Genomic DNA, 21796 nt, shown 5'->3' with positions numbered 1-21796 from the left:
GGTGTCTTTCAATCGCCCTTTACGGAGCAGGTGTCTGGGGGCATGTTTTGGTTGGGAGTCTACAAGTGGAGGAAAACCTGTTTTTAAAAAGGCTACTCTGCTTGCCTATTTCAGCATCCACGCACCTGGTGCATAGGGAACTTGGAATACACTATCTTTCGGATTCCGTCGCCCATAGACCTCTATTGCTGTGGCGTGCCATTTGGGCAAAGGAGGAGACTTCCTTGAATAGAGCCATTATCAAGGACTGTCTGTCCCTAGATAATCATTTAAAGATCCCTTGGGTAAATTTTGTCATGAGCAGTTATAAGGACATATATGGTCTTAACTTATATGAGGACTGTTATGCTGCCAACAGCTTGACCAAAAGCGAACTGAAATCTGTTTGTTTGTCTCTAAAGTACGAGCAACGTTTGAAGGCCAGTAGCAATTTATCCACCTGTACGCTCTATGACAGCTGTTGTGAGTTGTCAGGTTACCAACCTTATTTGAGCATTGTTACTAGACCCTCCCACAGGTTCGTTCTAACTAGACTGCGCTTTGGGATTGTTCACCATTTAGTGGCGTTTCCCAATATCAAAAAATACCCAATTGGTCCTTGCCCTTGTGATGGCACTACAGCTCAAAGCACTATGCATTTTTTATTGTTCTGCCCACTATATGGTAATTACCGTATTGATCTTTTAAAACCTATCTTCAAGAAATTTGGTGTTAGAACTGTTAAAGATGCCATGAAACTGATATTTAATCCTCCACCCGATGTTTGCTTTTTTACTGCTACATTTCTTCTCAAAGCTATCAAGGCAAGGCCTAGTATTATCTTTTAAATTGCTATTCTGCTGTTTTTATCACTTGTCTGTTTTAACTGTATAGATGAAGCTTTTATGACTTATCTTCTGCTATCTGTCTATGTATATCATTGATGTTTTATCATGTATGATCTGCTTTTATGGACTTTTGTCAAGCTCCGAATAAAGCTTTATGAATTGAATTGGACTTCACAGTGATGCTCAGGCCCATGTGTGTGTACGTGATCTTTCCTAACAGCAGTGCATTGTTTGAACCGCTTTTGTAATGGCGGTGCAATGTAAATTCAGGTAGAGTCGCCTTCGGGCGGTTCTCTGTTTTGCACTTGTTTTCTTTTTCGTGAGCCTGTTGTTTTTATTTTTGTAAACTGCAGCACGTTTTGATCTTTTTAAGGTGGCAGTGGCAGCAGGAAGGCATCAGGGGTGGCCGGGTTTGAAAAAAAAACTAAGTACAAAAAAAAAACACTTATCTCTTCATACCACCGTCTCTCCTCCATCTTTTCTTCCTTTCCTGACGAGTCCAGGAATCACACAGGCTTCCCTAAGGTAATCATGGCGCTGCTGTCACCATGACCCAATAGTGACTCGCACATGCGAAACACAAACGGGTTGCACAGCCTTCTGCACATGAGTATTCATTTAATTCACTTCAACCACAGTAATCCAATTTTTTATCGTTTTTATTTCACAAATTATTTTCCAAGTTCATCCATCACGCCAAAGGAATGAAACTTCTGTATACTTTTGCGTATTATATATTCCAGAATTGCCCATCCAGGCCTATTCATGAACATGAGAAATTTCAGATCCTCCAGACAATTACGAACATATAGCACCCAATGCATTTCGGTCCTTATGTGACCTTCCTCAGGGGTATCTGCAATTTTATATAAAAAAATACATATATCAGTCCCATTTTTTTGTGGTTAACTCACAAAAACTACAACACAAATAATAATAATAAACCAGGCACTCTCACCTCCCATGAACCATGTCACGAACCCCCTTGACAATCACCATAAATCTCCCTTACTTGCCCAACTTCTTCTAAACCAAACCTCAAACACTGTATTAATCTCCCAACATACCAATCTATGATTTAACAAAACATGTGAACTACCCAACCTCTCTGTGTTCTAAATAATATTAGAACGTTATTGAAAACGTGACCCCACCAACCCTATGTTGACAACAATAATCCGTAATTCCCCAGCTGCCCCTGAGTTTCTACCGGCTCTCCCGTTTATGCGTATCACCCCAAATGCATACCTGCTCTGTTCGTTGCCATCCAACAACCTCCTCTCAAGGTGTACGCTCGAGTGTCAATATTACCCGCCTTCACTGAAACCAAAGACTTTTAAATGCGTGTAACCCACCCCACCTGTGAATCAGTGTTTATGCATCACGTGTTTGAATAAACCACCCCTCTCACACCAAACATCCCATTGAAACTTAAAGATACAATACTGCTCTCAAAGTTATCCAAAACAAACCAAGCCAAAATGCCACATATATCAAACCATAAAATAAATAACATTGGTACATGTGATTTCAAAACTTTAAACGGGTCCGATGAATGATATATGTAAAAATGTTCTTCCTGGTCAGTAACTCCGGTAAACTGCCTTTGACGTGAAATTCAAAGCATCAATACGTTTTTGCTCCTTTTATCAATGGGCTGCTGTTACCATGACAGTAGCGTCATGATTGGTCTGGACGCTGTGGTTCAGTGCTCAGACGGGGACTGGGAGCCTGTGGATGTTCTCCACCCAGAGTTTGTATTACAGCCTGGTGGTGAACATGCTAAGTGCGTTTGGCTGTTTGGCTGGCCCAAGACGGACGGTCAAACAGTCATGTGCAGTTAAGTGCATGAACCACTCCTCTCCCTCTGACAACAGCCTCAGCCTGCCCTGACACAGCCCTGTAGCTCCGAAAACTAAAACGATAACGATGTTATTATCATTTTATGTTTCCTTTTTCCACTGCTCTCAGATGAGTGGGACGACGCTCCTCCGCCTTAGTGGAGAGCCGCCCCTGTAAGGTGGCGACAGGTCTTTTATCTGATGGTAGCAGGGCCTGGACCTGTTTGTAAACTTTCTGTGCGCTTGTATTTCAAGACAAGGTGTGGTCACTTTACTGAGCGACTCTCAGGCGGGGCGTTGGCTCGCTCGGGGGAGAACATGAGCGGGGCAAGGGCCCACTTTTTAGCTTCAATGCAAAAAAGCTCTCTTTCTTCTTTGAGTGGCTGGGTTAAGGAAGTTCTTTCACTCCCTAATGTCAAGGCTGGCCTGGAGCCTCCTGGTCCAGTTCAATCTCGCTCAACAAGCGGGGTGGCGGTCCATGGGTGGGATGGGTTGGTGCTTCCATGGCAGATATCTCTGCGGCGGCTTCCTGAGCAAGACACCCTACTTTGTAAATCCTAATAGGTTGAAATTGGCACAGGCATCTGAATTGCAGGTTGATGCAAAGATTCTGAATGTAAGACTGTTAAGCATGAGGCGATTGTCATCTTTCTTATTTGACCACACTTGTTTGGCACAACATTTTTGTCATGTGTCCATATTCTTACCGGTAGAATATATGCTTTGGTGTTCCGGCATTAAGTGAGAGTGGGATATGGGCTGCGGAAGAGTCACTCGCCGTTAATCTTCATTACTCCGACTCCACATTCCTCGTCCGTCTGCTCACATTGGTGTTGGGTGGAAGGCTGTGGAGTGCTTCTTAGAGCAGGAAGTGACGTAGTCCTTCTACCCTTTAGTGTAGTTAAAGGGGTTGTGTTCCTCATAGATTAAAGTTGCTTGGTATGGGTTCAGGAAGAGAGGCGATGCGTCAATGATCGTTACCAGTGGGTATTCCAGACCGTAGCCGAGCTCTATCCATGGTGACGTGAGGCGGCAGTTAAAAGGCGGAGCTCTGAGGTAGTTGTATTCACTACACACAGGGGCGTAGTTTGGTCAGTAAGAGGGGGGCGATGAGGATTTTCCAACAATCACAGTGGCATATAATGTTAAAATACATAACACGACAAGCAGGGTGCATGAGAGGTGCTATAGGGGAAGTGGAAAGGGAGAGAGGTAGGGTATGAAGTAAGAGCAAACGCAATATTTCCTAACATAAACAACATTTTTTAAGACTTTTCGAACAGAGGGGGCAAGAGTGGGTGAGCGTTTTTATCTGTGTACATGGAACAATTCCTGGAGAAGTCTGACAGACACCGCTCGCTACATACCTGACGGACAGCACCTATACCCAACTATTTGCCGGAAAATACATTTACTAAAGGGGGTGTAACACCCCAAACACTCCCCTGAAGCTAGTCCCCGGACGGCACACATGTGAAAGCGAAAGGACCCCCCATGCTCATTGAGGGTAATTCTCTGATTGCTTACCGGTAACCGCCAGTCTCCTGGGTGAGGTGAGGTAAAGACTGGGATGAGGAGGTAATCCGCACTGCACGTAGCCGACCAGGGGCTGTGTAGTGGATAGGGTACAATTTCCCTGTTTGCGCCACTGTGCACCTTAAAAGAGGCATGCTGGGTGCAAACTGGGAAAGTGCCCACTATTACATTGAATGCAACACCCCAGGGCAGCAGTGAAGTCGTGCTGCTCTGGGGGCAGCACATTCAAGTGAAAAACGGAGCGGCTTTGAAGCAGCCGTTCCGTGTTTCACTGTGCAGGCGGCAACTCGCCTGCACTTTTAAGAGGGGAGAGGTCCCCTGCAGGCGGGTGCAGTGAGTGACTGCACCCGCCTGCAGGGGTGCCAAGGGGGTCCATGGGATCCCCGGGCCTTTGCCCCCTCTGGGGGGCTGCAATCAGGGAGCGCACTGACAGTGTGCCATCTTTAAGGTGGTGCACTGTCATTGCGCCTCCTGACACCTTCTTTGCCTCTGTGCCCGCGTCTATAATACGGCATGGGCGCAGAGGCCACGGATTCCCATATCTGCATGAGGGCATGCCCTCTGGTGGTAGCATTGGTGCTGTATGTGTGCCAGCGCTATCTGTATTACAGAAGGAGGCGCTCAATCGTCTGCTGCCCCTTCTGTAAATACCACAGTGCCCCGGGGTGCGCAAAACAGCTGCTAACGCCGGTTGCACCCCCGGGTCACTTCGGTAGCACGTCCCCAGTTCCTTCTAGACTTTGTGGCCTCTGATTACTCCTCCGGGCGGTGGATGAAGCAGGGTGCGCAGACTCCATGCTCCCCGAAGCCTGTGGTCCCCAGCAAAGGCTCCCATCTGTGCGATCTCTCACACGGTACCGTCTCTGCTGTGGGGTCAGGCCTTCTGTCCCCACATACCCTGGCTTATGATGTCCAATGGACATCACGCACCCTGAGGCCCAATGCACACGCTTCTAAGAGCTAGGCGAGCATTCTGCAGCCCTGGCTGTCTGTGCGGGTCTGGTTCTCACAGAGTGTCCGTGGTTTTCACCAAGGACCGCACTTCTGTGAAGGAATCTCTGGAGACCCCCATCCACCCTCAGGGAAGGGGGCATGGGGGCCCCAGGGGAAGCGACCAGAGAGGCCTCCAGTGGGGCAGACATTTCTACCCAGGAGGGAACAGCCACGTACTTGAGACAACTGTTTTTAAAGCCTTAGAGATTAGATACATGATAAGAATGAAACCACATTAAGGATGCGTCTCCCACTGGAAAAAGCTGGTCTGTCTTTCACAGCAATGACGTCATTTCCACAAAATATTTAAAATACTTCCAGGTGTTACATCACCCCTTTGAAATATGGGCGTCTACACCACAGCTGTGTGTCTAATACATAACCACATATGTATTGTAAATTACCGCTCAACTAAATGCTATATAATCCTTTCTTTACAATACCATAGGATGCTCAGCTATGCAACAACATGCAATATAATGTATGTAGGTGGTATTTAAAAAGCAGCGAAGCGCTGCACAGGGTCTCAAAGACAAGCGTAGAGTCAACAAGTGGTAGGAGAGGTACTGGTGCGTGGAGGGTTAAGGTGATACAAAAACAATACCGCACAATTCCACACCAAAGAATCCGCTTTACAAGCACACAACAATGTTTTTGGCTGAGATGCCAAGATTGCCATGGCTGCGAGGCGCGCAGGGTTCTTTTGGGACATGGCTGAGATCTGTCCTTACAGAAGAGGACGCACGTCACACCGGCACTGCTCCAACCCTTCACCATCCACGGGGGGAGGAGGGGGGCTGTCTGATGCCGCGTGGAGCAGCCCCCCCCTTCCCCCCCTGCACGCCCCGGGGCCACGGCTCACAGCTGCCCGGGGTCCTGGAGTCCCTTCCAAGGAGGAGTCGTGATGTGCTTCGAGGAAGGATTTGCATATTTAGGAGCTGGGTTCTCGTCTTCGGATGGAGGGGGCCATCTGCCGCCCCGGGGAAGGGGGGGGACCAGGAACGATTGAAACCGAGCCTTGGAAGGGGAGGGGGCGTCGGGACACCCCCACACTCTGGCTCTCGTGAACGGCTGAGGCTGGCAGATGCCACGGAGTCGCTAGCTGGTTGGCACAGCCCTGGAGCCCCCCAGTGCCTCGGGGAGAGGGACACTTGCCTTGGCACGGAGTCTGTCACAGTTAGTTCTAAAAGCGTGCACCGCTGCGCGAGCTGCCTCAGATCACCGCACGGCTCGCAGTGGCGCCTGCCGAGCCTCTACTGAGGCACCCTCTCTCATGCCTCGGCCTCCGCCTGCCTCTCCGGTACCCTTCCCGGAGGGCCTTCCTCTGCCGGTGAGGATGGCCGCAGCTCGACGCGTGGCCCTCTCTGAACCTCCCAGACAAGATGACTCATTTCTGGACATCACCTGGCACTTCTTGAGAACCACCAAGGTCCATGGGCTTGGCCAGCTGTGTAGTGGCCACCAGTCATGCAAAGGCCGCGTGTTCTGGGCCCTAGCTGTCCTGGCCTCCCTAGGCCTCCTGGGCACCTGGTCCAGCAACCGAGTCAAGTACCTGGCCTCCTTTCCGGTCCACACCAAAGTCCACATGATGTGGGCCCGGGACGCCACCTTCCCGACCGTCACCCTCTGCAACAACAACATGGTCCGCTTCAACCGGCTGACCAAGTCCGACCTCTACTCGGTGGGAAACTGGCTGGGCCTCACCATGGAGAACAGGTCCCTACAGCCCCGGCTTCTGGAGGTCCTGAGGGAGGACCGGCGCCAGTGGTTGACCCAACTGGCAAACTACTCGCGGTTCTTCCCACCACGAATCTCCGAGACGACCATGCTCAGCTTCCTCCACCGCCAGGGCCATCAGATCGAGGACATGCTGCTGGAGTGCATGTTCCAGGGGGCGCCCTGCGGTCCTCAGGACTTCACCCCGGTGAGTATCCCTGGAGTGCATGGTCCAGGGGGCGGCTTGTGGTCCCTAGGACTTCACCCCGGTGGGTATCCTCTCTCCCAATGAGTTCTCTCTGTGATGGTGCTGCTGGAGTGCATGTTCCAGGGGTACCCTGTGGTCCTCAGGACTTCACCCCGGTGAGTATCCCTGGAGTGCATGGTCCAGGGGGCGGCTTGTGGTCCCTAGGACTTCACCCCGGTGGGTATCCGCTCTCCCAATGAGTTCTCTCTATGATGGTGCTGCTGGAGTGCATGTTCCAGGGGTGCCCCGCTGTCCTCAGGACTTCACCCTGGTGGGTATCCCTGAAGTGCATGTTTCAGGGGTACCCTGTGGTTTTCAGGTCTTACCCCCGTGGGTATCCCTGGAGTGCATGTTGTAGGGGGCACCCTGTGGTCCTTAGAACTTCATCCAGGTGGGTATCTGCTCTCCCAATAAGTTCTCTCCGGTGGTCTTCAAGACTTCACCCCCTTTCCCTGGAGTGCATGTTCCAGGAGTACGCTGTGGTCCACAGGACTTACCCCTGTGAGTATGTAAATGTAAATGTGTATGTACTTGTATAGCGCACTGCCACCCCCAACAGGGGTATCCTGGCGCTTTTTACTCATACCGCTGTGGAACCCTTCCTGGCCTTTCCCTGTGAAATGTCCTCTCCTGGGCATCCCCATGGTGAAGCCAGGCATCCCAGCGCTGCTGGGGCCGTTGTGGAGATTAAGCAAGCTATTGCTCAGAGTTGCAGCGTGGGACCCATGATTAGAATAGGCACCGAGGCGAGAATTATCAGGTCCGAGGAAATTGAATCCAAGACCTGCCGAGGCGGGGGATTGAACTCTGGTCCCGGGCCAGAACTCTGCATCAGGGTCTGCCGCTCTAACCATTGAGCCACACTTCTCCACTGGAGTGCATGTTCCAGGAGTACGCTGTGGTCCACAGGACTTACCCCTATGAGTATCCCTGGAGTGCATGTCTGAAGGGGTGGCCTTTGGCCCTCAGGACTTACCCTGGTGATTATCTTTGGAGTGCTTGTCCTAAAAGAGCACCTTGTGGTTCTGAGGACTTCACCCCGGTGTGTATCCCTGGACTCCATGTCCTAGGGGGCTCCCTGTGGTCCTATGGACTTCACCCAGGTGGGTATCTGGTCACCCAATGAGTTCTCTCTGTAATGGTGTTGGTAGAGTGCATGTTCTGGGATACCCTGTGGTCCTAAGGATTTGCCCTATGGTATCCCTGGAGTCCATGTCCTAGGGGACCCCTGTGGTCCTCAGGACTTACCCTGGTGAATATCCCTGGAGTGCATGTCCTAAAAGGGCACCCGGTGGTTCTCAGGACTTCACCCAGGTGGGTATCCCTAGAGTGCATGTTTCAGGGGGCGCTCTGTGGTCCTCAGGACTTCACTCACTTTCCCTGGAGGGCTTGTTCTAAAAGGGCACCCTGTGGTTCTCAGGACTTCACCCAGGTGGGTATCCCTAGACTGCATGTTCCAGGGGGTGCACTGTGGTCCTTAGGACTTAACCCAGTGAGTATCCCTGGAGCGCATGTCCTATGGGGTGGCCTGTGGTCCTCAGGACTTACCCTGGTGATAATTCTCTGGACTGCATGTCCTAGGGGACACCCTGTGGTTCTCAGGACGTCACCCCGGTGGGTATCAGCTCTCCCAATGTGTTCTCTCTGTAATGGTGCTGCTGGAGTGCATGTTCCAGGGGTACCCTGTGGTCCTCAGGACTTGCCCCGGTGGGTATACCTGGAGTGCATGTTCTAAAATGGCACCCTGTGGTTCTCAGGACTTCACCCAGGTGGGTATCCCTAGAGTGCATGTTCCAGGGGGCACCCTGTGGTCCTCAGGACTTGCCCCGGTGGGTACCCCTGGAGTGCATGTCCTAGGGGGCACCCTGTGGTCCACAGGACTTGCCCCGCTGGGTACCCCTGGAGTGCATGTCCTAGAGGGCACCCGGTGGTCCTCAGGACTTGCTCCGCTGGGTACCCCTGGAGTGCATGTCCTAGGGGCCCCCTGTGGTCCTTAGGACTTCACCCAGGTGAGTATCCCTATAGTGCATGTTCCAGGGGGCGCCCTGCAGTCCTCAGGACTTACCCTGGTGATAATTCTCTGGACTGCATGTCCTAGGTGCACCCTGTGGTTGTCAGGACTTCACCCCGGTGGGTATCATCTCTCCCAATGCATTCTCTCTGTAATGGTGCTGCTGGAGTGCATGTTCCAGGGGTACCCTGTGGTCTTCAGCACGTTCCCCGGTGGGTACCCCTGGAGTGCATGTCCTAATGGGCATCCTGTGGTCCTCAGGACTTCACCCAGGTGTGTATCCGTGGAGATCATGTCCTAGGGGCACCCTGTGGTCCTCAGGACTTCACCCCTGTGGGTATCCTCTCTCCCAATGAGTTCTCTCTGTGATGGTGCTGCTGGAGTGCATGTTCCAGGGGTACCCTGTGGTCCTCAGGACTTGCCCCGGTGGGTTCCCCTGGAGTGCATGTCCCTAGGAGGCATCTTGTGGTCTTCAGGACTTCACCCAGGTGTGCATCCCTGGAGTCCATGTCCTAGGGCCACCCTGTGGTCCTCAGGACGTCAACCAGCTGGGTTTCTTTGGAGTGCATGTTCCCGGGGTACACTGTGGGCCTCAGGACCTCATGTTCTCTCTAATGGTACCTTTACTGAGCATTGCAAGAGGTATAACACAAACCCTGAGGCGCCTGAGCAACTAAAAGTAAAGGAATTCATCTTTTCCACCTTAGAAGAGTGTGTCATTCTCTCTTTCTTTCGCTCGCCCTCTAGACTAGTGGTTCTTCACATTTGGACTTCTGTGGACCCCTATTTAATCATTACCACAATGCGGGCACCACCATGGAATCAATATTGGAATTTTGGAAGCTCCACTGAGCAATTACTGGAACCAGGAAGCATTTTCAATTGTTTAACTGCAAAACAAAACAAAACAATACAGAAACACGTATTCATCAAACAATACACAACTGACACAATATTTTATTGAATTCACAAACAAATATAAAAATAACATTTTTAATTTTAATAGGAAGTTTAGAGCTTGTCTAAATTCATTTGGGGCCACTCATCGTCCATACTGTATTGTGTTTGAAGCATTTGCTCTGCTCCCAGGAATCACTCTGACGATACTGTCTTCATTTTTAGCGTCCAATTCCAAATTCCATATATAGAGCGTTTTAACATGTTTTAAATTGTGCTCATTTATTTATATACACTTTATTAATCTGATAACAATATGACATTTTCTAAGCAGTCCTGGACCCCCTTGAATCTGCTTCGTGGACCCCCGTGGACCCCTTCTTTCATCAGCCTCTTTTCATCTCTAGTCAATGTCTCTTCCATCTGCACTCACATTGTCTCTGTTCCTTTCCCTTCCGGCACTTTTCTTTCTTCCTGTGGTGCTCTTTGTCTCTCGCCCTCTTTCTTTCTCTTGACTATTACTCAGTTCTCTTTTCTCTTGTATCTTTTTGTCTCTCCTTCTTTCCTTCTCTCCGCTCTTGTTTACTCTGTGTCTCTCCAGCTTTGCACATCATGCATTAACTCAGAAAAGTGTGAGTTAAAGGTATGCACTTTATACTGTGCCAAGTACAGCTGCACAGCTCTGCTCTAAGCCAATTCTGCAAAGGGAGCATGTAGGGGGTGGGGGTTCCCAGCACCGGTCCAGGAGGGCCTATCCGCCACAGGGTTTTGGGATCATCACAGTCTACGAAAATAAGTCCTATAGATCTTACCTGAACGCAGGTTTATCATACGCAGAAATCCTGAACATCTGGCCTGGATTCGGCCTGTCTGGACCTCCATTGGACACCCCTGGTCCCGGTGGAGTTGATTTCTCTTCGTTTTGGTGTGTGCGGAGGTGATGACGGGAGTGGGGAGGGAGTCCTCGGGCTGGACAGGTGGCCAGGGGCTCCTCACAGTTGAGGGGTGTCAAAGGACCGGGGAAGGAACAGGTGACGGGGGAGTCTAGGGCACCGACGCTCATCACATGTGGACCTCCCGCGTCCGTCCGTTCCTTCCTCTTCACCACATACATTCTCCGTCCCTTCCCTCCACCTACTTCTCCAGACCCACTCTCCTCTGTCTCTCTTTCCTGTGTTTCCCTGTCTCTCTTGAACACCGTCTGTCTCTTTCTTTCTTTCTTTCTTTCTTTCTTTCTTTCTTTCTTTCTTTCTTTCATTCTTTCTTTCGTTTTGATTTTCTTGATTTGATTGTTTTCTTTTCTTTCTTTCCTTTCTTTCTTTCCTTTCTCTCTTTCCTTCCTTCCTTTCTTTCTTTCTTTCATTCTTTCTTTCTTTCTTTCTTTCTTTCTTTCTTTCTTTCTTTCTTTCTTTCTTTTCTCTTTCTTTCTCCCTTCATTTCTTTTTTCTTTCTTTCTTTCCTTCTTTCTTTCTCTCTCGCTCTTTCTGTTTCTCACATTGCTCTCTTATCCCTTGTCCTCCTTCCCCCACCCCTTACAACCTCTAGCCTCTTACTCCCTCTCCGTCGCTCTCTCTGGTTCTAATCTCCCTCTTCTCTCCTTTTCCATTCTACCTTCTCTCTTTGAGTTTTCCCCCTCCTTCTTTCCTATAATCTCTTTCTCTCTTCTCGATGCACACAAGCTCTGTCTTTCACCCCTTGCTCTCTCGCTTCCATTCTCGTACCCAGTAGCGCTTCTCTCTTTACTTTTCTTCCTGTTTCTCTCAGTCTCTCTTTTCCTCATCTCTTTTTTCATCTCACTCTTTTTCTTTCTGCTTTACTTTGTCTTTTTTCTTCTCTTCTTTGTTTCTATTTTCTTCCTTTCTGTCTCAGTCTTTCTGTTTCCTCCTCCCTCTCTCTTTCCCTCCTTTATGCTTCTGCTCTTTCTCTTCTTCATCTGCTCTCATCCCCTTTTTTCTTTCCCTCCTTTCTTTATTCATTCACCCCTTGCTTTTTCCCTTTTCTTTCTTCCCATCCTCATGTAAGCTCTTTTACCTAATTTATTATTTCTCTCTCACCTCATTTTGCTTCTATTGTCCACTTTTTTCTCCTCTCATCCTTTGTTCTTCCCTCGCTCGTGGCACCCTCACGCACCTCTATTATTTGTTGGTTATGCCTCACATGTTTTTTAGAGCATCTCTTCTTCTTTGCTCGATCTATCTCTCTCTCTTTCTTAACTTCATATATGGTCTCACAGCCCTTTTTTCACAATTACCTTTTCATTACTTTCTCCTCTTTATTGTCTTTACTATGGGGTTTATTCATAAATTGCACTTTGTAGCACGTTTGTAGTGCTACAATAGTACCATAAGCGCTACAAAATGCTTTTCACAAACGTACGTGGAGGCCCACGCCTCTGCTTGTCCTATCTTTTTCTGTTCAGACCTCTCTGCCCCTACTACAGAGTCTCCACACACATAGGTATATGTTTTAGTAGTAAATGGTGGCGGATGGGGGGAATGGCTATAAAATGAGGGATATCTACAAATAAAGGGGAAGAGTTTAGGGAGAGGCTAGAAGGGGTTAGGGAGTGGTGTGGGGAGATACACTGACTCATACATAAACAAGTAAGCCCACTCCTCTTGACAATCTGCAGTTGTATAGTTACTACTGGCAGAAAGGCCTAAAACAGTCGTAAATGCACTCCAGATCAGAGCATGGGTATGGCCAGCACACGCCATGGCCACCCACAGGTACTGCAATACTTTCCCATTGAAAATAATGGTGTTTTGAACTTATGATGAAACCCCATAGGTAATAATGTTACATTTAATGAAATTATTTTCAAGAGTTAAAAATATATTTTATATACTTTTTTCTAGACTTCATGGTGCCTCCCTATAGTACAGCGTAAGGAAAGGTAAAAAACAAAGCTTGGCAAACTCGAAATAAATTAGCAAAAATATCTCATGTTAAATATTCTGTAAATTAATTTTACATTTATTTTAAATGTAGAACAAAAGAAAAAATTGCACAGCTTCTATAACCTATTTTAAATCTAAATTGCTTTTTCATAAATTAAATTCAATCAATATAGTTTTCTGATGTTTAAATTTAAAGAAATCCCGCCCAAAGAAATGTTTATTAATATGCATTAATAATTATTTAAAGTGATGTAAAGAATTAATTACAAGTAATTTAGTTATATTTTAATAAAAAATAATGTTACCTTAATTTGTTAATTCAAAAAAGGTTGTTAGAGTTTGTTAAAATAAAAGGTATGTTTTATTTATTGTTTACATTAAAATAAAATTAATGATATTTTCAACTATATTAAGCAGTTACATTTAATTTAACATTATTTCCTAAGGTGTTATATTTTAGTGCCTACCTCCCATTATTTTCTACAGGTGTGTGTTTTGCAGTACTTGTGAGTAGCAATGTTTGGTGCCAGACTTAATACCGCCCCTTTTTGGCAGTAGTAACTTTACATTCGTTAGTTTGGCTCCACCCCTTGTTTCAAGGGGGGAGACAGGTAAGTCTACACTTTTGAGTAACTATTTAGTTGGATTTTGTGTGTTGCCCAGAGTAGTAAAATTACTCAAGAGAGGAAATCTAAATGTGCTATTAATAAATCTACACGGTAGGTTTACCTTTGTGATTAGAGCTCTATAGTTTTATATTCCAACAGTTCTTTCCTCAGACTAAGTACTCTAACATGCATTTTATCATTTCATTAAGATCAATAAATGTCAGTGTAGCCATAAAGAGGGTGTTCAGCATACCTTGCTTCTCTGTTTATTCATTTAGTTTCAGGGCGCCCCCCCTGGCTCCCAGGAGGCCGATATGCAGCTGTGGATTTTATTTTGCTAGTTTCAGGTATTTCATGTGATGGAAAAGTTGCATTATGAGAAGTGACTTTCTGTGATGTGAGAATAAACAGGGCCACTTGGAGAAGCAATTCTCTCTGACACAACTGTCAGAACAGCACAGTTAGTAGTTTTAAAAGATGTAAAATGGTGTGTTTCCTGGTCTTTGACTGACTGGAGTGTACCACAATGCGGGTGTTTCCTGGTCTTTGACTGGCTGGAGTGTACCACAATGCGGATGTTTCCAGGTCTTTAACTGACTGGAGTGTACCATAATGCAGGTGTTTCCAGGTCTTTGACTGGCTGGAGTGTACTACAATGCGGGTGTTTCCAGGTCTGTGACTCTCTGGAATGTACCACAATGCTAGTGTTTCCAGGTCGTTGACTGGCTGGAGTGTACCACAATGTGGGTGTTTCCAGGTCTTTAACTGACTGGAGTGTACCACAATGCAGGTTTTTCCAGGTCTTTGACTGGCTGGAGTGTACCACAATGCAGGTGTTTCCAGGTCTTTGGCTGGCTGGAGTGTACTACAATGCGGGTGTTTCCAGGGACTCTCTGGAATGTACCACAATGCTAGTGTTTCCAGGTCGTTGACTGGCTGGAGTGTACCACAATGTGGGTGTTCCCAGGTCTTTAACTGACGGGAGTGTACCACAATGCAGGTTTTTCCAGGTCTTTGACTGGCTGGAATGTACCACAATGCTAGTGTTTCCAGGTCGTTGACTGGCTGGAGTGTACCACAATGCTAGTGTTTCCAGGTCGTTGACTGGCTGGAGTGTGCCACAATGCGGGTGTTTCTAGGTCTTTAACTGAAGGGAGTGTACCACAATGCGGGTGTTTCCAGGTCTTTAACTGACTGAAGTGTACCACAATGCGGGTGTTTCCAGGTCTTTGACTGGCTGGAGTGTACCAAAATGCGGGTGTTTCCAGGTCGTTGACTGGCAGGGGAGCTCTCCCCCATCGGGTGCTTCCAGATTTTTACTGGCAGGCGCGTACTATCATGCAGCTGTTTTCATGTCTTTGACTGGCTGGAGTGTACCCACATGTTGCTGTCTCCAGGTCTGGCTGGAGCCCTCCCTCTTTGGGTGTTCCCAGGTGTTTGACTATTAAACGTGAATCAAGACTAAACAATCATTGACACGTTGTTCGCTTAGGCACTTGTTTTATATTATTAAATCCACTGCGATACATTACTAATAGAGTAAAGTTCGGTGGAGTAATCTAAAAGTGATTGCGCAATGAAATAACACAGTCTGGCAGGGGGGGGGGGATATTTACAAATGGCAAGTGGAAAAGTTATACGCATATGATCCAAGCATGATTGGAAATGGAGAGGCCACTTAATGGTTTTATAGACTCGTGGTCTATTTTTTTATGTGACACTGACATCTTGATCGCTGAGGATGAATCGGTGCGTCATTATCAGGACTTGAAACAAGTGTCACTTGGGGACTAATCGTAGGGTGGAGTGAATAAGGAGGGATGTGTGTAGTTAATATATGAAAATTAGGGGAACCATTGAGTCTGACAAAATGGTGCAGAACAGCACTAAACGACATACTCCTATACAACCAAAGAGTCAAGGTGGCGTCTTAATTTGAGTTAATATAATCTGGGAAAATATAAGTAGATATAATAAATATAGGTAAAAAGAGAGGACAATTCTGTATCTGGGATTATGTTTAGGAGCATCACATACACTATGTGTATCGCTAACGAACCAGAGCCAATTCTAAAACTGAAATATCAGAATGTAAGAAGCTAAAAGGAGGAAAGTAAATCCATTCCCAGGAGTACGGGAAAGGAAAAGAACAAGGTCAGGACAAAACCTATTGAGTTACATAAGGCTAAGCCGCCATCTTGATGTTACTCAGGGGCTTAAATGGAAAGTTCAGCTGAAGATAACGAACTTACCTGCACTAAAGCAATGGTTCTAGGCCAGCCAGTCGAAGTAAAAGTGTCGGTAACAGAAACAAGCATTGGCATAGCCAATAGGTCTCGCCTTCGGGACCGTGTCAGTGTTTAGCCGTGCAGCACATTATAGAGACAATAAACAAGACCGGCCATGCCTGAAAGGGTATTTACAGTGAAATTGCATTTATGTAGCGCTGATGCCCCCTGACAAGGCGCTGTGGCGCTTTGGCATGCTGATCCAGAACCCGAAATGAGTGGGTAGTGCAGCAGTGAACGGTTCTTTTTGTGCTGTCAAGGAAGCCGCTCCTGGCTCTTACTCCAGTTACTTGGTTGTAACATTCATGATTTCGGTATGATAATTAGTTGGGGGAATGTGGGAAGCAAATCGTGGATGGAGCGACTAAACATATTGTTAGGATGTAGGGGTTTATTTTCACAGCGAGAGATTAAGGCATGCGGTGCACCGTGTACTCAGGGAGCGTGCAGAAGGTGAAGGAGAGGGTTCTTGAAAAAATATATAGGAGGGTTTAACCCCTTCAGTGCCCGCCCCTTTCCCCGCCCTGTGCCGGCTGTTGCATTAGCGGGCGGGGTTTATGACGAGCTGGTCTCGTCATGGGCACAGCGCAACCGCGGCCCATGACGAGACCAGCTCGTCATGGGCATTGAAGAGGTTAAGTCCCGCAGGGTGTACGTACATCGCGGACTGTGATCTGTGGATGTATAAACAGAGTCCGATGTTTCCACTGTCCAGGTCTCTAGGGTCTCTTTTAGAGCAAGGCGGGGGAGGGAAAAAGCGAAAGTCAACAAAAACAAGCATTTACAATGCAATGGTCTCGGCATTGGTAAAGTTAGAGCTATTGGCATTGCTCATGACATTATTTTTGTTTATGTTTTTGTTTTTAAAACATTTAAAGAAACGGCATTGTTATTTACAATGTCAATAGCTTAATCACTCTCAAATGCGAGACCTATTGCAATTGCACCCACACACAGAGCCACCTACACACACACTGATTAAGCTATTGACATTGTAAACAACAATGCCGTTTCTCTACATGTTTTAAAAACAAAAACATAAACAAAAATAATGTCATGAGCAATGCCAATAGCTCTAACTTTAACAATGCCGAGACCGTTGCATTGTAAATGCTTGTTTAAAAGATGCTTCGGATTCGCTGGAAGGCAGAGTAATAGGACGGCGATTCTATGCCCTGGAGCCAAGAACTGCAGAAGAACCTTCACACATCCCCCCTGCCCCCCCTCCCCCCTCGAGATTTCAGTGGAAGGCGGCTTCAGAAGGTTTGCAGTACGATCTGCTCTGGAATACTGGCATGTATGGCTGTGACTGTCATGTGCACAAGGCAGGGGTCATCCCTACAGACATGCTGTGCATGAAAGCAAGCACGCTGCCAAAGTTATGTTAGCAATCTGAGAGGTCCCCTCTAGGTTAAAGGGGCCACAACACCCTCAGCGGCCTCTTCAAAGCACTGAGGGCTCTCCGCCTGCCCCACATTTCGCCTCAGAGACCAATGTAAAGAAACGAAGAGGTAATAAGAAGAAAACTCAACTGCTTTTCACTTGGGATTTTGGCATATACACGCATCCGAAAGAAACACACACACTCGTTTTTGGTTTAAAGTTTTTCAAATTGCCATTTTATAAAATATTGACTTATAAATTCCACTCACAATCCGCACTCCTCTCCCTTCCTACAGCTCGTTAAGACCCCACCCTCACCCTTCCTGGCCTGTTTCTCGTAAAATGTATTTTAACCCTCATGGTTGTTGGGAAATCTGAAGCTCACCCCCTGCCCCCCATCCCCTCCCTCCCACGCTTTTCGATGGGACATTTACAGCTGAACGAAATGGAGAAAATCGAATTAAATGTTCTTTAAATAAAATGGTGAGGAGGATCACACATGTCGATTAGGGAGTTAAGGTTCCCGTTGCGCCAGAACTAATCTGCTCGTATAAAAAAGCATCCACGTCAAAGAGGGGAATGATTAAACGGCCGGATTAAATAAACAATTTGGATTCTGCTAATAATTTAGCACCACATTAGTCATTGCAAAATCAAAAACTGCATATGGCATTGTGTTTCGGATAGGCAGTTATATTTTAAGGTAGAACTATTACAGTTCGTTTTTCTATGTACACGAAATTAGGGACGCTGATTTTCGCCGTCAGAAAGCAGCTCTGATCCCCGGCAGGAACCAATGGAGCTAAGCAGCACAGGGGTGTTGTTTGGCGCTATGTGGGCAGTTTCCGAAATCCGGCTCCAGGCAGAAGTGGCAAGTTCAAAGAGAAGAGGCGCACTTCAAAGTCTGGCGGCATAGCAATGTCTTTAGCGTCCTTGTGTGGAAGCCACACGAAAACGCGGACAGAAACACGCGCACACCCACACACACGGCCCGTACTCACTCCGCATTTATTTATGTGACTAAAAAGGTAGCAAGATTCGTTGCTTTTTCGAGTTTGCCAAATTCAAGGCTCAGTGCAGCGACGCCTATGGCCCCAGCCACAGTGGTCTAAGTGCATTAAACAAAATATGGGAACCGTTGCAGTGTCATAGCATTCCGCCGCCGCCTTTCTCCGAGGCGAAGCAGAAATGCCTCGGAGAAAGGCAGCGGCATTTCCGGATTCGGGGGCGTGTTTTGCTGTTATCTCCTCTTGCCATTGGCTGGAGGAGATAATTAGACTTTCTGAAAAAAACACGCCCCCCGATCCGAAAAGGACGGGGCCTGATTGGAGTGACGGGACCTCTTCTCCAATGGCTGGCCAGCATTGAAGAGGCCAGCCAATGGAGAACAGGGGAGAAGAGGGGCGGGTTCAAGCCCCTCTTCTCCAAGTCATTAAATCTCGGATCGAGACTGCGCAAGCGCAGCCTTCGAGCCGAAACCTAAAAAGCTGTCATGTTCCAGCTGCGCGTGACCGCGCTGTGAGCACTTTCCAGCCTTATCAGGCTACATTTGTCTGAAATTTCATGGCAGAAAAACACTTTCTTTCCGTGCAGCTGTGTTGTGCAGACGGACATCACTTCCAGTGATGTAAAATGGGCTGTTGTGAAATGTCCCGGGTTTTGGCTTTAAGATTCTGGCCACCCCACATGCAGGATCTCAATGAATAACACTTATGAACTCCATGGTTATCATGAAAACCTGGCATGGATATTACCCTCCTGGAACTAATCTGGACACAGACGTTAAGCTTGAGATTGCCAACCCAAAACACGTATCTCCCAAAGACCTTCAACAATCACAGTAGTGGTTCGCCCCTGCCCTCCCCTCCTTGTTGTCTTTAATTACTAGCTGGACGGCCATTATTATCATTACAGATGGCTATGAATGCTCCTCCCCTCCCTGAGCTCGGGTTGATGACAACAGTGGTCTCGTCTCAGTTCCAAGTTTTCAGCGGGAGAAATGGAATAAAAACTCCATTCGATTATGTCCAGGTGAGAATTCACAATCCAGAATGCACTGTCCCCTTGAGCAGCTCTGTGTTTAGTTTACGCAGTCTCCCTGACTGATCACACATTCCGCAGAGGCCGCCTCTGCATTTGGCAGGATGCCGACGAATTAATTGCTCGCCGCTGATATCTGTCCCGTTGTCCGTGCAACATGTTTTCTGCCTTCTTCTGGGACCGTTCCACATGACAGGAAGAGACAAGAGAAACGCATTGAGGGCACCACAAAAATGCAGTGGCACATCATAATCCTCCATGAGCGTGTGGACAGCACTGCACAAAAGAATGCACTGTGGTAGGCAGGCAGCACGCACTAACAGAAGCAGACCGGGGCACAATGAGTGCCACCTGCTCATTGCTATCGGTGAGAGCCTAAATCAGGGCCACTGGAATTATGCAACTGTGTGGCAGTGGCGTTTTCGCACTGCTAAGTCACAAAGGTATGATGGGACTTCACCAGCAGGAGTCCCCCGCGTGAGGCCACTGTGTATTATATGATGCAGGCTGATAATATCACAATTTTAGGTCAGCAAAGTTATTTACCCAAGCGAAGTCTTGCCCAAATTCGTTCCTGGGACGGTGGTACAGTTGTTATCACACAATATTGTAAGGAGCAAGTGCACTGTAAGCAGATGATGGGGGGGTGCAAGAAACGGTGAAAGGGGACGGGAGAGAGGCAGAGGCGGAACACAGGGTGGATCAGATGTTAATGGGAGCCGATTAGAAGAAATGGAGGGTCAGATATGAGGACGCAAGTAGCGAAGAGTCGATGCAGAGAGAAAAAGTGGCCACAAGGAGAAATTAAGAGGCACTGACAGAGTAAGGTGAAAACTGCAAGAAAGTGAGCAGGTTGGGCTAGAGCAGGGAGGAGAATAGGCAGGAGAAGTTAAGATCAGAGAACGAGACCTCGAAGCAAGCCAGATGCAGAATACCAGCTGCGGAGGGTATGACAGCTCGATTGAAATGAGCTGGACGGCACAAGGAGGAGGAGCTTTCAGGGGAGATGGTGAGCGTGAAATTGGACATTGCAGCATTAGGAAGAAGAGGGCAGCATTCTATGCGAGCCATCTGGAGGGGCCATACTTTGAGTGAGGATTGTTGGCAGGCTGAGGCGGACGGTGTCCATCTAAAACAAGCGCTGGTCACACGCCGCTCCCGGCACCCAGAGCATACCGCGCTATTTAACAATCGCGCGCAGGGTGCCATCTGTTTCAAATTAGCGTGGTGAAAGCGACCACGCTAATTCAAGCTTTTCAAGCACTCGTGCTTGTGCTGGCATCCACCTTGCGGGAGCAATCAGCGGCGCGCGTGCTATCTGTTTTCAATTAGTGTGCGCGCCGCTGCTCGCTCCCGCAAGGGGGATGCCAGCACAAGCACGAGTGCTTGAAAAGAGCTGACCAATTTCTAAAGGTCATCTCCTAGTGCAGCGCATGCGTGCTGCCTAGGCAAGACCTAAAAAGCACAGCAGCGGCTTTCAGCAGTCAATTCGAAACGCTTGCAATGGTAGATAATATGGCAAGCGCGTAGTGTGAGATTCCAAGATGGCAGCACCCACAGCGTTCCCACCCATTCTAGTGGGGGATGGTGCAATCTCTGTTGCAGAACCAAATGAAAGGAGCCAGGCAAGCCTTGTATTCAATAATAATTCAGATAACGATCTTTTTAATTTGTGGTGAAAATCAAAACAGTACATATAGGGATGTCATTATTATAGTAAAACATCAATACAGTACTCACATTGATGCTTACAAATACTTACAGCAGAACTCGAGTTATGGTAATCTGCGCAATGCTTTAAAGTCACAAACAGTTGTCGCCATTTTCTATGGTAATTTATGAACATGAAGACATTTGTTTTAAAGCAATTCTCTGCTTTGTAAGATGCCATTCTAAACCTTTAAACTACTGTAACATCCGTTACATGCACATAACATTCTCTCCGGTGATACTAACAATTTTATCTTCGGCGCAACTACCCTTCTTGTAATCTTCAAGGCACTCATAGGTGCTAAACGCAGAGGTGCAGGGGCCTGCAGCACGCCCAGAGTAACCATGCTGGATTTCCAAAGGTGGATGAAAAATAAAGATGCAAAAACAACAGTTGATGGACAGAATGCAGAACAATGTCATACATTCACCCCAGTACAGAGATCTGGGCCTAAATCCATAGTTTTTTTGCTCACCATGCCGTTCCAGTTTGAAACCAGCCCAATATGCAAATCAGTCTTGACCCTGTGCCTCATGGGAACAGTCCAGCCCGAACTGCCAAGCCAAGTCCTCCCTGGACTGGAAACAAGCATCCTAGGACCGGTTTCGGGGTTTCACCCCTCTTCAGCCAGGATAGCTTGATTCCAGTGGCAAGGAGAGCATGGGACCCACGTCTGGGCATACCCTTCCCACTCGGGGTGACAAATGCAAAAACAACAGTTGATGGACAGAATGCAGAACAATGTCATACATTCACCCCAGTACAGAGATGTGGGCCTACTCACATTGATGCTTACAA

At 47.6% G+C, this 21796-nt stretch overlaps 1 protein-coding gene across 1 annotated transcript in view; it reads left to right on the top strand.

The window, feature by feature from the left end:
• Positions 1-6301: 6301 nt before the first annotated feature.
• The window catches only part of LOC146859403 (acid-sensing ion channel 4-like), a 166431-nt gene continuing 150936 nt past the window's right edge, over positions 6302-21796 (top strand). The window contains exon 1 of the mRNA XM_085650101.1: positions 6302-7121. Within this exon, the coding sequence (XP_085506227.1) occupies positions 6471-7121 (651 nt within the window). The 5' untranslated portion in view covers positions 6302-6470. The remainder of the gene's footprint in view (positions 7122-21796) is intronic.

The sequence above is a fragment of the Triturus cristatus genome, chromosome 3_2 (assembly GCF_964204655.1).
Source record: "Triturus cristatus chromosome 3_2, aTriCri1.1, whole genome shotgun sequence".
NCBI lineage: Eukaryota > Metazoa > Chordata > Amphibia > Caudata > Salamandridae > Triturus > Triturus cristatus.
The sequence above is the reverse complement of the archived record's forward strand: the minus strand, read 5'-3'. Positions and strand labels throughout refer to the sequence as shown.